Below are 15,334 nucleotides of genomic sequence, written 5' to 3' on the forward strand. Positions count from 1 at the left end.
GCCTCTACTGCTTTGAGAAGTTGATCATACAAATCTATGCTGAAGCGTGGCTTTTCACCCTGAGTATGTCTAGTTGTCCTCAACGGGCAAGTTGTTCTGACTTATTTGTGCTATTAACAAACGTGGAAATCTGTAACATAATTCTGTCTCCATTGCTTTTTCCCCCATTCCTTGTATATCTAAAAAGTGCCTGAAACTGCACAATAGAGGCTATCATTTTTTTCCTTTTTCGGGTAGTAGTGGGTACAATCCTATCAGGAAAGCATCACGTGGTATTTCTTACAAGACTGACTTCAAATATTTACTAGTATTATGTTTTGTTTGTCAATGAAAAACAGCTAAACTCTACTGGCATCAGAGAAATGCTTGAGGTTGGCAAAATGGCGGGAAGCCATTAAAGGGATTTGTGGAAGTTGTAAGTTTACAGGCCGGGAACTCTGAGAATTTGGCGATTTTATTTTTCATTTTCAGTAGATCTAATAGGGCGGACATAGTTCTTCCTCCTCTTGGAGGTTCTGGGAAATGTATTCCCCATCTCTGTCCGGAAACAAGGTGCTTCTGGGAAGTGTAGTTCCGGGGTGCCGAGTAGTCGAAGGCACTTCCGCCCCAGGATAGCGAGGCCGTCACCGTCTTTTCTGTCCGGGAGGTGAGTCAGCCCTGCGCCCCCACGATTCCTCCGCGCCTTTTCGGCCTCACTGCGGGACTGGTCGCTACCTAGCCGGCTGTCTTAGGATGGAGGAGTCGCGGCCGCCGGCGGAGGCTGAAAGGCGGAGGGCGGAAGCTCTCCTCGCCGGCTTATCCTGCAGCGCTGCTACTTGCATCGGTACTATATGTGGCGAGTTACCTCCGCGCTCTCCTCTCCTCCTTAAAATAGCGAGAGAGAGAGCAGTTACTGGGGAGGGTTGTGATTAGAATTAAATGAGACAATACGTGTCCAAAGCTTAGGACAGTGGTGGTGGCACATGATGAGGAGTTGGCTTTGCTCTTGGTACAGTGAATTCCCTCACCGGCGTCCTGGTAACTGGAAGCCCCACTGAAGATAGAGGTTAGGGCTGTAGGAGCAAGGCCATGGCCCTTCTGTCATCCTTCCGGAAACAGAGCTCTTCCCTGACTTTACTGAGTTTTTATTTCTTTTTTAGGAAACACTGAATCACCCCGCGCTAGGGCTTGGGGATGTCCTCTGCCCCTGCAGTTTATCGTCCTGTCCCAGTGCATCCTTTTCTTCACCACTCCTGAATTCGGAAAGGGGAAGAAGAAGGGATTTCTTGGCTTTTCACAGCATAGCCCCAGGTACGAGCTACTCCAAGTACTTTCCTGGTCTGTCATCTCTGTTTTCGGTTAATCAGGTTTCCTTCAATTCAGTAAATTATTGCTAGGAAAATGTTCAAATATTTGTTGAATAAACCCGGAAATGTTTAATTTGTTTCTTAATATGTATGTGTGTATTTCTACACCCCACATATTTTATATATTTATTTTAAATACATATTCATTTTTAAACTTTTTTTTAAATACTGCGCTTTACATTTCTTTTTGTTGTTGCTCTCTTGTCTTCAGTTTAGTTTGTTCCCTTTTATTTGCTCTCAAATGGTTTGGAAATTATGGGCTTGTGGTATTCTTTTAATTCTTACAAATGATTATCTGTCTCAACAAATACTAAATTTAGTCAGCCTGTATTCTCATTCTGAAAAATATAGAAACTAAAAATGTATTTGAAATTTGATGATGGCTTCCCACCACCCCCACCAGCATCTTTTTTAAACTGCAGGCTGAGTTGTAGATACACTTTTTATTATAACCGCCATCCAAATTTGTCATATTATTTCTTGGGGGTTTTTTTCTCCCCCTTCTGCCGCCTTCCCCTGCCCCTGTTCAAGCTGTTGTTTCTTAGTCTAGTTGTGGAGGACACAGCTCCCTGGCCCATGCTGGTGTTATGAGCCTTGCGCTTCTGTCCCCATTTCCCCCCTACCTTGAGGCAGTTGGTGGTCTGCTGCTCACAGCAGCTGGTGGCAGGTCGTGCCAACCTGGGGAGGACAGCCCAGCTCCAGGTGTTCAGAATCTTAGCTGTAGAGGGCGCAGCTCACTGGCCCATGTGAGAATCCAACCATCGATCTCAGCATTAGGAGCATGCGTGGCGCTCCAACCACCTGAGCCACCTGGCAGGCTGGCTTTTTTTTTTCCTTAACAGTGACATTACCAAACATATTTACAAATGTTTTCTTACCATTGCTTCAGAGTTCATTTAGTCATAAATTCATTTCTGTTCAGCTAAAATGTCTAACATTTTAAATTAGTTCAATAATCATTTAGTTGAGCATAGAATTTCAGGTTGACTATTTTCTTCATTTTGGAAATACTCAGTTGTTTTGCATCTCTGTTGTGTTTCCCTGTTATTGTCAATCTGTCATTTCTGTTAGATAAACTATATTTTCTTTCTGGGAGCTTTAAGGATTTTTGTTGTTTTTAGTTTCTTTATTTGGTCTTTTGCATTCCTGAGTTTCAATATGATCTGTTTAGGACTATACTTTTATTTGTACTGTTCATAATTTCCATTTATGAACTCAGCAGCTAGCTCTTGAAATAAGACTTCTCTGCCTTTTTTTTTTAAATTAAAGTTTATTGGGGTGACAATTGTTAGTAAAGTTACATAGATTTCAGGTGTTCAATTCTGTAATACATCATCTATACATCACGTTGTGTGTTCACCTCCCAGAGTAATTTCTCTTTCCATCACCATACATTTGATCCCCTTTACCCTCATCTACCACCTCCCTTCCCCCTTACCCTCTGGTAACCACTAAACTATTGTCTGTGTCTATGAGTTTTTGTTTCTTCATTTCTTTGTCTTGTTCTTTTGTTGTTTTCAGTTTTATATACCACATATCAGTGCAATCAGATTGTTCTCCACTTTTTCTGTCTGACTTATTTTGCTTAGCATTATAATCTCAAGATCCATCCATGTTGTCGCAAATGGTATTATTTCATCTTTTTTATGGCCAAATAGTATTCCATTGTATATATATACCACAACTTCTTTATCCATTCATCTATCAAAGGACACTTTAGTTGTTTCCATGTCTTGGCCACTCTAAATAAAGCTGCAATGAACATTATGTCTTTATGGATGAATGTTTTCAGATTTTTGGGGTAGATACCCAGAAGAGCGATTGCTGGGTCATATGGTAGTTCTATTCTTAATTTTTCGAGGAACCTCCACACTGCCTTCCATTGCGGCTGCACCAGTCTGCATTCCCACCAACAGTATATGAGGGTTCCTTTTTCTCCACAGCCTCTCCAGCACTGGTTACTATTTGTCTTGTTGATGATAGCCATTCTGACTGGGGTGAGGTGATACCTCATTGTGGTTTTTATTTGCATTTCTCTGACGACTAGTGATTTCTCTGATGACTAGTGATGTTGAGCATTTTTTCATATATCTATTGGCTGTTTGTATGTCCTCTTTGGAGAAATGTCTCTTCAGATCCTCTGCCCATGTTTTAATTGGATTGTTTGTTTTTTTGTTCTCTGCCATTTCTTTTAAATTCTCTTACTCATACTCCTTATTATTAGACAGATGTTGGGGGCTCTGAAGCTATTCTCTGAGTTTCTTATTTTTTCTTTCATATCTTTCTCTTTGCTGTGTGTTTTTCTTTTTCTCCATGCACATAGGATAAAAGGCTTTTACCAAGAAGCCTTTTCTGGCTTCATGAAGTAAATTGACCCGAAATAACACTTTTTAGAAAGCTAATACTAATGTCAATAAAATGTTATTAACTGGGCAACGTACTATTAAATACGAAATTTTAAGTCAGCATTAGGGCTTTTCAGAGATTAAAGATGCCTTTCATAGGAGAGCAATAGTAAATGAAATCCACGTCCCTTTCAGGTTGTTTTAGTTGTTGTTAGAAAAGATGTTTTCAAATACAGACGCTTTCCGTCTTAACAATGGTTCGACTTAATTTTTCGACTTTATGATGGTTCGAAAGTGATACACATTCAGTAGAAAGTGTACTTAGAATTTTTATCTTTTCCTGGGGCAATAATGCATGATCCTCTCGTGATACTTGGCAGCTGCAGTGGGCTCCCACTCAGCATGAGGGTAAACACCCGACACTCTGTAGTGTACTGTGCTGCCAGCGGTTTTTTGGATATTGTGTTTGTGTTCTCACACCCTATCTTGTCTACAAAATGCCCATCTGTGTCTCCTGCTTCTGGCGAAAGGAAGCAAAGGAAGTCAATTACTCTTGAGATGAAACTCAAGATAATGTACAATTTAGATAATTTAGAAATTTAGAAACAATTTAGATAATTAATACAACTTAGAAACTCAAGATAATGTACAAGCATCTGTACAGTTTAGAATGCAGCGCATTATCTCCTTTTTTGCAGCTACAAGAGAAAGGGACTCCTGGTTCTTAGAACTTTCCATTCACTCATTCACTCCTTGGAACAGCCTGATGAGGTGCGTATGATCCTTATTGTACAGATGGCTGAAGTGAGGCACAGGGAAATTTTAATACCCCAGATGTTACATAGATGGTAAATATCATTTCCAGGATTTAAACCTAGGCCCCTGACTCCAGAGCCCATTTTATTTTTTTAACCCACGTGTTGTTACAATGCCTCTCATTCCCTACCATCTCCAGGATCAGAAATGCTTGTAGTAGGGATACTGCATTTGGCTGTGCAGGTTGTTCACTGTCCAGTGTTCCCTGGCTGAAAAACCTGTTAGTAGCTGGAATCTCTTCCATTTTGTGCTTACCAAGCTGTATCTGGCTGCATATTCCTGGAAGCAGGAGGGCTCTTGTGTAATTTCTGCAAAGATCATGGCAGAAAATCTGTGGGCTCGTGGCAGCTCTGGCCTGCGTCTCATGGCTTCTTCGTCCATTCTCAGTTCTGCCTTCTCAGGATTCAGACCTTCACCAGAAGGAACAGGAGAAAATGACCAAGTTTCAGGTAAGTAAGGCATTCCTTTCTGTCTCCTAAGATGTGATTTTATTTCTCACAGATTAGGACAATCTTTTTTCCCTTCCTTGGAAACATTAATGGAAAACAACAGATCTTGAGTGTGTGTTGTGTGCTGGACTGCGTGTGATTTGTTTGTTTTATTTTATCTTTATTATTTCACAAAACAATCTTTGAAAAAAAATAGAAAACTGAAATAGATAAAAGTAATTTACACTACTACCCTGCTTACAAATGAGCTCTTTTCATTTTCTCATTTCCCTGTTTCACATGCATTCGTAACTATATTTTTGGAATATTAGAATTGATGGGATATACTTATATATATTAGATAAAAGCTTAATATCTCTAATTCTTATTAAGATTAGTAAGATAAAGAAAAACCCAAGGGAATATGAGTAAAAAAAATTAATAGGAATGTTCCCCCCAAAAAAGGAAATTTATGAAGAAATTAATGATCATTAATAACTAAATGTGTGCAAATGTTAATAAAAGAGTTCTATTTATTTATTTCACTTACATTGTTAAAGATTGTCTTTTAAAAAAAGGAACTGTGTCATATGTGGCCAGAGTCTAGAGATTCGGGGCCTTTTGTACTCTCTCACATGAAAGGTGAATTGGGAAAACATTTTGAGAGGGAAATCTGCCATTGTGCTTTCAAAAAATTTTAAGTGCATATTTTATGCTTTTTAGAGTCACTACTTCTAGGCTAAGTAGGTCTCTGTAAAAGGACCTTTGCAGCATTGATGATAAGTAAAAAGTTATAACCAATTATAGATGATTTGTACTGACTAAAGATAAATCGTCAGTTCTAAGGAATGCTATACTGTCCAGTCATGAGATGGAATGCAAGAGATGATAATGACACTAATTGTTCAGATTCATTGAGCATTTTTTGTGTGTGTGCGAGACACACGGTGCTTTATATTCTAAGTGCTTTATATATATTCACTCATCTAATCCTTTCAAACACCTTGTGATTTTGATACCATTGTAGAGAAGAGAAGTTGAGATTGTGAGAGGTTAAGGATTTTGCCCAGCGTCCTGTAATTAAAACCTTGAAATTTGAACTCAGCCTATACCTTCCCCAACTGTGAATGCCGCAGTAGGTGGACTTGGCATATGCCTTGAAAACACAGTGGAAGAGCTATATACCTGTCCTGGAGGGTCGCAGAGATGGCCTGTGGACTTTGCAGACATTAAAAACTGTGATAGAGTCCAAGCTCTGTGGGGAGGCAGAGAGAGAGGGACAACTGTTGGGACTAAAACCTGCATGGAGTCCCTCCAGCTCTGTAACAATTTTTTTGGTAATCCTCTTTAACTTCTTGATACTTGCCTTCTCCTAGTTGACCTTTGTTGCAAGATTTAGGTGGAGTGTGTTTGGTGTTGTAGGAGCCATTGACGTTTAAGGACGTGGCTGTGGTCTTCACGGAGGAGGAGCTGGGGCTGCTGGACTCCGCCCAGAGGAAGCTGTACCAGGATGTGATGCTGGAGAACTTTAGGAACCTGCTGTCCGTGGGTGAGGACCGCAGAATCTCTTTCTAGATGAATCTCAACCTCTTTGAGAATCTCTGTCCTCAGTTGTTCAAAGTTTTGGACTCTTTGAAATGGTTCCCTGACCTTGAAGATAGAAGTTTTTCTAACCCCTGAGACTATAGGCAAAGATTTTCTTGGTCTTTTGCTCAAGCAAAATTCTGTCCAGGGGTGATTTTTGTCCCCCTTTCCCCCACCACGACATTTGGCAATGTCTGGAGTTTTGATTTTCACAACTTGGGGGAGAGATACTGCTAAAAGTCCCACAATGCACAGGACAACCTCCACAACAGAATTAGCCAGTCCAAAATATCAATAGTGCCTCGGCTGAAAAGCCCTGTTTTAAATAAATTATAAATGGACAGCTTAGGTTCTATACTTTGTCTTTCAAATATGGTTGTGACCCATTGGTGAATCGTGGAATCAACTTAATACATTGTACTGGCATTACTTTTTTCCTCTGAAATAGTTTCTATGCTTCTAGTTTATTCTATCTGAGTTCCTTATCAAGACTTGTTCACATTGCAGCAAAAACTGATCATTTGCAGTGAGTGGTGTGTGAGTATGGGAAATAAGCTGACAACACATTGGCTAAATCTAATTTTAATCTATATATAGACATGAACTAGGTCACGATCTAAATTTCTTATTACAGTTCATGATAAAAAATTCTTGAAGTATTGCTTTCGAGGTTCTGAGGATTATAGAATTTGAGCAACAGTATGTTTTAGCTGCGTGTGCGTCTTAGATACTTATATATGCCTTTTCATAGGACATCTTCCCTTCAAATCAGATATGGTATCTCAACTGGAGGTACAAGAAAAGCTTTGGATGATGGAAAGAGAAGCCCAAAGACATGAGAATTCCAGTGGGAGCCACACAGCTGTTCTTTCAGGTACCAGCTAATCTGCTGCTCCCCACGTCCATGATTCCAGTCTTGTCTGAGTGCTGTCATTTCCTGCCTGGACTGTGACAATGGCCTTCACACTGGTCTCCATGCTCCCCACTTGCATTCCTATAATCTTGTAGCCAGAGTGATTTCTTTGGAAAGCAAGTAAGATCATGCCGTTCCTTTGCTCAGAACCCTCTGAAGACTTCCCATGTCACTCAGCATCCTTACAGTGGCTTGCAGGATGCTACCCGATCTGGCATCCTCACCAAGTCCCTCTTTGATCGCCTCTCCTTTTCCCTGGCTTAGATCATTCCTGCCATCTTGGCCCCCTTGGAGTGGCCTTCAGTTTCATGGCCTTTGACCAGCTCTCTTCGGCCTCGGAATAGAGTCCCCAGCCACTCCCTTACTCACTCAGGACTTTGCTCAAATTTCATCTCATCAGATAGTCCGTCTGCATCTGCATGTGCCCTATTTAAAATATCATCTTCTCTCCATTCTCCATCCCGTCACCCTGCCTTATTTTGTGTCTAAGCACTGATCCCCTGTGGACCTAGAAGCATATTTTTATTTACTTGTTCATCACCTCTCTCCCTATGAAAATAGGAATTTGGGCAGTTTTATTTGCTGTGTCCACGCAAAGCCTCCAATGGGCCTTCTGCATAGCAAGGGCTCAGTATGTAGTGGCTGAATGAATACATTATTTAAATAATTCTATTCTTTAGATAGAAGTGAGGAAGCTCTCTTCATGGCTTCTAACCTATTGTCCCAGCCTTTCCCATCTGTGAGGAGTGCTTCATCCATATCCCCAGGCAGCCCTTTTACTTTTCCACCTGGCCTCTCTCCTTTACTTTTAACTTCATTTTTTATCCTCCTTCCTTTCTCTTCCCTTCTTTCCTTTTGCTTTAATTTGTATATTTCTTAGTTCTACCCATTTAAAATTTAAAAATCCCTAGGGACTATAAATTTATATAGGCTCCCTCTGCCAAAAAACAAAACAGAAGCTTGTCTATAAACACGACAGATCAGGCCCTGCATTCTGTCAGTAATTGATGGGTATAACTTGTCTTTTTTTTGTCCATCTCCCTTTTATTTACATTTGTTCACATTTGTGCATTCAGGAGTGTTAGATCCTGCCTCCACTTTACTGGGTCTCATTTTCATTTGCAGACTTAACCTTAGGAATTATGATCCTACGCATTTATCACTTCAGTTTTGCTGAATAGACCCAAGTCTCTCTTTTAACAACTCTCGTAGCATTTTCTGCCAGTTTTTCTCAAAAAAAACTCAAAGGTTTTTTGATCTATTGAACATCAACATGGTTCGGGACTTTGCAGCCACACTCCATGTACAGACACCGTCTTGAAATGCTCTTTATAGGTCCCAGAAGCACAAATTAAAAACCTGGTTTTTGTAAGGACTCCTAAAAACAAAAAGCTTACAGATAATGGAGACAAGTAGACCTCACGTCGCATTACTCCCCAAGATGGCTCAGGGGTTTAGAGCACACTGGTGTGACGAGTGGATTATTTTGGAACATTGTCTTCCAGTGAGCGTCTAACATAATTCTAATTTCTTAGACATCTTTGAATATGTAATGATTCAGAGCTGTTAATTTCAGGAGATAAAAGCTATTCACAATGATCAGAATGTATAACTAAACTATCAAACTTATCGGCACTGATATGCGAGCCCTTATAATTCATCAGCTCTCATGTAACAATTTCAAGTTGGCTACTTATGATTGAAAACTGCCTCATCCTTATGGCCAACTGCCCACTTACCTCCCTCCCCTCTCTCTTACACCTAAACACTCCTATAACCGATATGTGGTAGTTGTTTAATAATTTCAAATTGGATTTTTCCAGAAGTCAAAGGCACTGATATGCCTGTAGAGATGAGGAAAGTCCTGATTAAGAAAGAAAAGTCCAGAATTTCAAATAAGTTTTCCAGTATAACTTGTATCCTAGTGATACTAACTAGCTGATATCCCAGGCAATGTGAGTAGTCTTTGACATGTTGCAGTAACTTCTGATACCAAACAGGAATTTAGCCCCAACTTCACAGGCTGAGGGCACAGTCATCCACGAAACTGCTCACCAAGACTACACACACCAGCTGGGGTTCCCAGGGCCACCCTCACCTCTGAACCAATTCATGGGTTCCCATGATAACTCACTAGAATGACTTAGAACTCAGGAATGTGCAATACTTAAAATTATAATTTTGTTATAGCACAAAGGATACCCATTAAAACCAGCAAAAGGGATGATACATGGCGTGAAGTCTGGGAGAGTTCCCTTGTGATTGCTGTGGGTCCATCCAGATAATCCAGGATAACCTCCCCTTTTCAAGAGCCTCAGTTTAATCTAAAGTCCCTTTTACCATATACACTAACATATTCATAGGTTCCCAGGATGAGGGCAGGAACATCTTTAGGGGGCCTTTCGATTAGCCGACCACCCCCCAAAATGGGTGCATTCCTGCTCGTATTATCAGAACCTAACTTTCTACTAAGCAAATTAATTTTTCAGGACTTGGTACCCCTCCAACCCCCTTAAATATTTTAAGACAGTGGTTTCTATACGTTTTTAACCATGACCCTCAATGAAAAATATTTTACATCTTGACCCAGCATAAATATATAAAAAATGTGTATATTTATATATATGTCTACACCTGAAACAAGACTTTCATGTAGTGGTACCCTTACCGCTTGCGACATTTCTTGTGTTTTTATACTGTTTCTTTAAAAAATATATATATTTGTCACAATTGTGGAATTGGGTTCACAGTTCACTAAAACATCCCAACAATTTGCAAAATTCTGTTGCAGTGGGGATAAAGCAATGAAGAAAACAGTGTATGTTTTCCTCATGACTGTTATGTTCTAGTGGGTCTAAAAAGACAAGAAAAAAATTAGGAAGTGTGTAGTCAATCAGATAAGTGCTATGGGGAAAAACAAAGCAGGGTAAGGCGTATGGGAAGAATCAAGGGTGTAGCGGGGTGGGGAGGAGTTATTTTACATTGGGCGATAAAGAAGGCCTCACCCAGTTGAATGATATTTGAACAGAGACCTGAAGGGAATGAGAGAAAAAGCAAGTGTCGCAGCTTTCTGGGAGAAAGCTTTTCAGGCTGAATAGACCCCTCCCTCTCATCCTGGTCAGGGTTGCCTCTAAGAGTCTGCATTATGTTCTGTTTCTCTTCTCCCATGTTCTTTCTCAGTTGGACTCGATTTGTTTTCCCTTTTCTACACTTCTTTTTACAGAGACCTGAATTACTTCCAAGTTTAGAACAAATAGTACTCCAACTATTTGCCAGATTTGCTCTTAGATAATTTCTGCCAGGACCTAAAGTACTATTTTATGCCTACATTCTGAGCTTTTGTAACCTAACTGGGTAGCATCCCACTGGTCATAAGAATACTGAGAAACAGGTGAGTAGGCTTTTAACTGATGTCACCATAGGGTGGAATGGGGATTGTCTTTGTTACCTTGTGGCCATCTGATTTCAGACTTACAGCTCTTGTGTTAAACTATTACACTGATGATTGTAAACAGCTCAGATTTACATTTAGTGGATAAGAGCTAACTCTATTCTTTGCTTTCCACATGGAAAAATGGAAAAGCAAGAAAGGATAAATGATGTTGGACAGACATGACCCTTTCTCCGGTTTGTTAAGGCTTTTTCTTATGGTCTAAGTGTGAAATCCTGAGATTTCTGAACAGAGTAGTCAGTTGTCCTCATGTCTGAATATTGCTTTTTCTTATAGGCAGCAAGAATCAAAATAAGGTGGAGACTCTTCAAAAAGTTGCATTAAAATACCTTTTACATGAAGAGCTGCCCTGCTGGCAAATCTGGAAACAGGTTACAAATGATTTAACCAGGTGTCTTCAGAGGAAGAGTTCCCAGTCACTGCAAGTTGATTCTGTTCAGGTTTCTGCAAATGGGAGCGATCTGGTGAATCATAAAGGAGATCGCTCCTGTTACCTTGAAAATCAAGAGTTCTCAATTTTGAGATCCCAGGATTCTTATGGGAATACATATCTGAGTGAGTCACAGAATCAGAGTAGAGGTAAGCAAAGTCATGTGAAAAATAACCTGCATGTATGTGAAGCCTTCATGAAGAAACCACCACTTAGTGATCATATTAAAACAGACACAGAACAGAAACCCTACAAATCTAATGAATGTGGCAGAAGTGTGAGTGATGGCTTCAGTCAGCATTTACCCTTCGGAGAGAAACTCCATCCATGTAATGAGTGTGGAAAGGGTGTCAGTTACAGCTCAGTGCTTTTATGTCATCAGAATATTCCCACAAGAGAGAAATGCTCCAGTCAGAACTCACATCTGCAGACTCGTCCGAGGACTCACTCAAGAGAGAAACTCAATAAATGCCATGAATCGGGTGATTGCTTCAATAAGAACTCTTTTCATTCTCATTCTAATCATGCAGGAGAAAAGTCCTATAGATGCGACAGCTGTGGCAAGGGGTTCAGTAGCAGCACAGGTCTTACCATTCATTACAGAACTCACACTGGAGAGAAACCTTATAAATGTGAGGAGTGTGGTAAATGCTTTAGTCAAAGTTCAAATTTCCAATGCCATCAGAGAGTCCACACTGAAGAAAAACCATACAAATGTGAACAGTGTGGGAAGGGCTTCGGTTGGAGTGTTAATCTTCGTGTCCATCAGAGGGTCCACAGGGGTGAGAAACCCTACAGATGTGAGGAGTGTGGGAAGGGCTTCACGCAGGCCGCCCATTATCACATACATCAGAGGGTCCACACTGGGGAGAAACCTTACAAATGTGATGTCTGTGGTAAGGGCTTCAGTCACAATTCACCATTAATATGCCATCGGAGAGTTCACACTGGAGAGAAACCGTACAAATGTGAGGCGTGTGGGAAAGGCTTTACCCGTAATACAGATCTTCACATCCATTTCCGAGTCCACACCGGAGAGAAACCCTACAAATGTAAGGAGTGTGGGAAGGGCTTCAGTCAAGCTTCAAATCTTCAAGTCCATCAGAACGTCCACACTGGGGAGAAACGATTCAAATGTGATACGTGTGGGAAGGGCTTCAGTCAGTCATCAAAGCTTCAAACCCATCAGAGAGTCCACACTGGAGAGAAACCGTACAGATGCGATGTGTGTGGTAAGGACTTCAGTTATAGTTCAAATCTTAAACTGCACCGAGTAATTCACACTGGAGAAAAACCATACAAATGTGAGGAGTGTGGGAAGGGTTTCAGTTGGAGATCAAATCTTCACGCTCATCAGAGAGTCCACTCAGGAGAGAAACCCTATAAATGTGAGGAGTGTGAGAAGAGCTTCAGTCAGGCCATCGATTTTCGTGTACACCAGAGAGTCCACACTGGAGAGAAACCATACAGATGTGGTGTGTGTGGGAAGGGCTTCAGTCAGTCCTCTGGTCTTCAGTCCCATCAGAGAGTCCATACTGGGGAGAAGCCATACAAATGTGATGTCTGTGGGAAGGGCTTCAGGTACAGTTCACAGTTTATATACCATCAGAGAGGCCACACTGGAGAAAAACCTTACAAATGTGAGGAGTGTGGGAAAGGCTTTGGGAGGAGCTTGAATCTTCGCCATCATCAGAGGGTTCACACAGGAGAGAAACCCCATAAATGTGAGGAGTGTGGGAAGGCCTTCAGTCTCCCCTCAAATCTTAGAGTCCATCTGAGTGTTCACACTAGGGAGAAATTATTTAAATGTGAGGAATGTGGTAAGGGCTTCAGTCATAGTTCACGTCTTCAGACCCATCAGAGAGTCCACACTGGAGAAAAACCATACAAATGTAACGTATGTGGTAAGGACTTCAGTCACCGTTCACGTCTTACATATCATCAAAAAGTCCACACTGGCAAGAATCTTTAAAAATGACAAATGTAAAAAAAAAAAAAAATGACAAGTGTGCTAATGGCTTCAGTCGGGACGTATATCTACAAGGTTCTGGAGCATCCATGCTGGTGAGAAACACTATAAAGGATTGACAGCGGAAAGGATTTCTTCAGTTGGAATTTTTCTAACAAATCCATTAAAATGATGACATGGAACCAGAGTAACAGGAATAGGACTCAGATTCAGGAGAGAAATAGGTTGTAACCCTCTTGGTAAGATCCAATTGGTAAAAATGGTCTTTCAAAGTGAATACATGTCTAAAGATAATTGTAAAAAGGATGTTTGCCATATCCTAGCTAGTTTTGGGGGGTGGGGTCAAGGAAGGTTTTGGACTATTTTTCCTTTAACATCCATCTTATACATATTTACAGTGGCGCTTATTTTTACTAAAGCTATGAAAAGTGAATAAAATAACTGACTGAAGGTTTCCTGTAGCTGAGAACTCATAATATGATTGTTTTATTTCGTATGGTATATTGAATTAAAACTAGTAGCTCCTCGGAGATGAATCTTTGCTGTTTGGAAGTAAGTTTGTATCTGCCGCAAATGTATATAAGAGCAGCATTGTTTATGAGAGCAAACCTAGAAATAATTGGATTGACAAAGTATTTTACAATTTATTGATCTAGTAGAACACTATGCATACATCAAACGGGAGAAGATAAGCTTGTACTTGTAGATGTTGGAAGATGTCCACAATATATTAATGTGGAAGAACACAAAGTATGGCATTTTTATGTGATCTCATTTAAAAAAGAGAAGGTATACGTGAATAGATAGGTATTTACTTGTACTTATCTCTAAGTGATGGGATTTTGCATTTCTTTAAACTTCTTGTTTTGAAAAAATTGAAAACTTTCCCCCACATTGTAAAAATTATATAGTCTCTCATATACCCTTTACTCAGAATCACCAGTTGTTAACATATTTGCATCTAAGTAAGTGAATGTGTTTTTATACACACACACACATTGATACTTACGTGTACACATACATATCAAACATAAAAGATAGTTGATCCATTTTTTTCCCCCCTAAAATTTACTCAGCCTCGGAGGGGGCAGAGGTTGCTGTGGTTCCTCTGGCTACCCCACTTCATCCTCCAGGCCACTGCCACGGCTTGGTCCTGGCTGTCTTGGGACTGGCTCTGCCCCTGTCATCCCCCACCCTGGCTGGAGCCCAGTGTCCTGGGTTGATCTAAATATAATTGTAATGTGATTATGATCACATAAGAACAGAAGCCCAGGGAAAACCCACCTTCATTGTTACTGCACTTTTTTTCCTTGGAACCTGAATAGATAATTTACTTTTTCTAACTGGTCGGTCTCTCTCTTTCTCTCTCTCCCTCCCTGTTCCCCCTCTCCCTCCCTCCCACCCTTTCTTGCTCTTGAAATGTGTTTTTTGGTAGGTGACAAAATCAACTTATGGAAACTTAAAAGAAAGGTATACGCGCATATTGCCTCTTGCATAATTTACTTATTCTCCATGTGAGTATCCAGTTGTTCCTATATATAGTTGTTCCAGTTACTGAAAATTTTCCTCATTCCGCAGTACTTTGCAGTGCCACTTTTTAAGAAAATCAGTAATCTGTACAGGATTAGATGTGTGTCCTGGCTCTCATTTCCCTTTGGTCTATATTTTAATACTTTTGCCAATACCACACCACTTTAGTTACCATAGCTTTGCAATGAGTCTTGGTATTTGGTAGAGGATGTCTTTTCTTCTTGTTCTCTTGGGGTGTCTTGGCAGCTTCCTGTAAGGGTAATAGGAGATAGAAACAAAATCACGTTTCAAAAAAATATGAATCAAATTGAAATTCTAATTCTAACCGCTGGTGTACAGAAAAGATGGAGAAATATTTGCAACAACAAGTGAAACTGGAGGGCATTATGCTGAATGAAATAAGCCAGACATAGAAAAACAAATACTGCATGGTATCACTTACATGTGGAATCTAAGAAAACAACAACAACCCAGACACAGAAACAGAGTAGAATGGTGGTGGTTGCCTGGGGCTGGGAGGTG

The 15,334-nt window shown here is 40.4% G+C and overlaps 1 protein-coding gene across 4 annotated transcripts; it reads left to right on the plus strand.

Moving 5' to 3' along the window:
• The first annotated feature begins 585 nt into the window (after window positions 1-585).
• Window positions 586-14,210, plus strand: LOC308489655 (uncharacterized protein). Of its 4 annotated transcripts, none has more exons than XM_081031088.1 (7): window positions 586-823; window positions 1,140-1,290; window positions 4,390-4,462; window positions 4,895-4,956; window positions 6,358-6,484; window positions 7,271-7,393; window positions 11,160-14,210. In XM_081031088.1, exons 4-7 carry the CDS (start codon window positions 4,942-4,944, stop codon window positions 13,283-13,285), a joined length of 2,391 nt encoding a protein of 796 aa, XP_080887214.1. In that variant the 5' UTR covers window positions 586-823; window positions 1,140-1,290; window positions 4,390-4,462; window positions 4,895-4,941; the 3' UTR covers window positions 13,286-14,210. The 4 variants fall into 4 exon arrangements, with proteins under 4 accessions (XP_080887214.1, XP_080887213.1, XP_080887215.1 ...); XM_081031087.1 differs by having other exon boundaries at window positions 586-646; XM_081031089.1 differs by having other exon boundaries at window positions 605-646; window positions 7,292-7,393; window positions 11,160-13,810.
• The last annotated feature ends 1,124 nt before the right edge of the window (window positions 14,211-15,334 follow it).

Source organism: Rhinolophus hipposideros (assembly GCF_964194185.1).
Source record: "Rhinolophus hipposideros genome assembly, chromosome: 21".
NCBI classification, from domain to species: Eukaryota; Metazoa; Chordata; class Mammalia; order Chiroptera; family Rhinolophidae; genus Rhinolophus; species Rhinolophus hipposideros.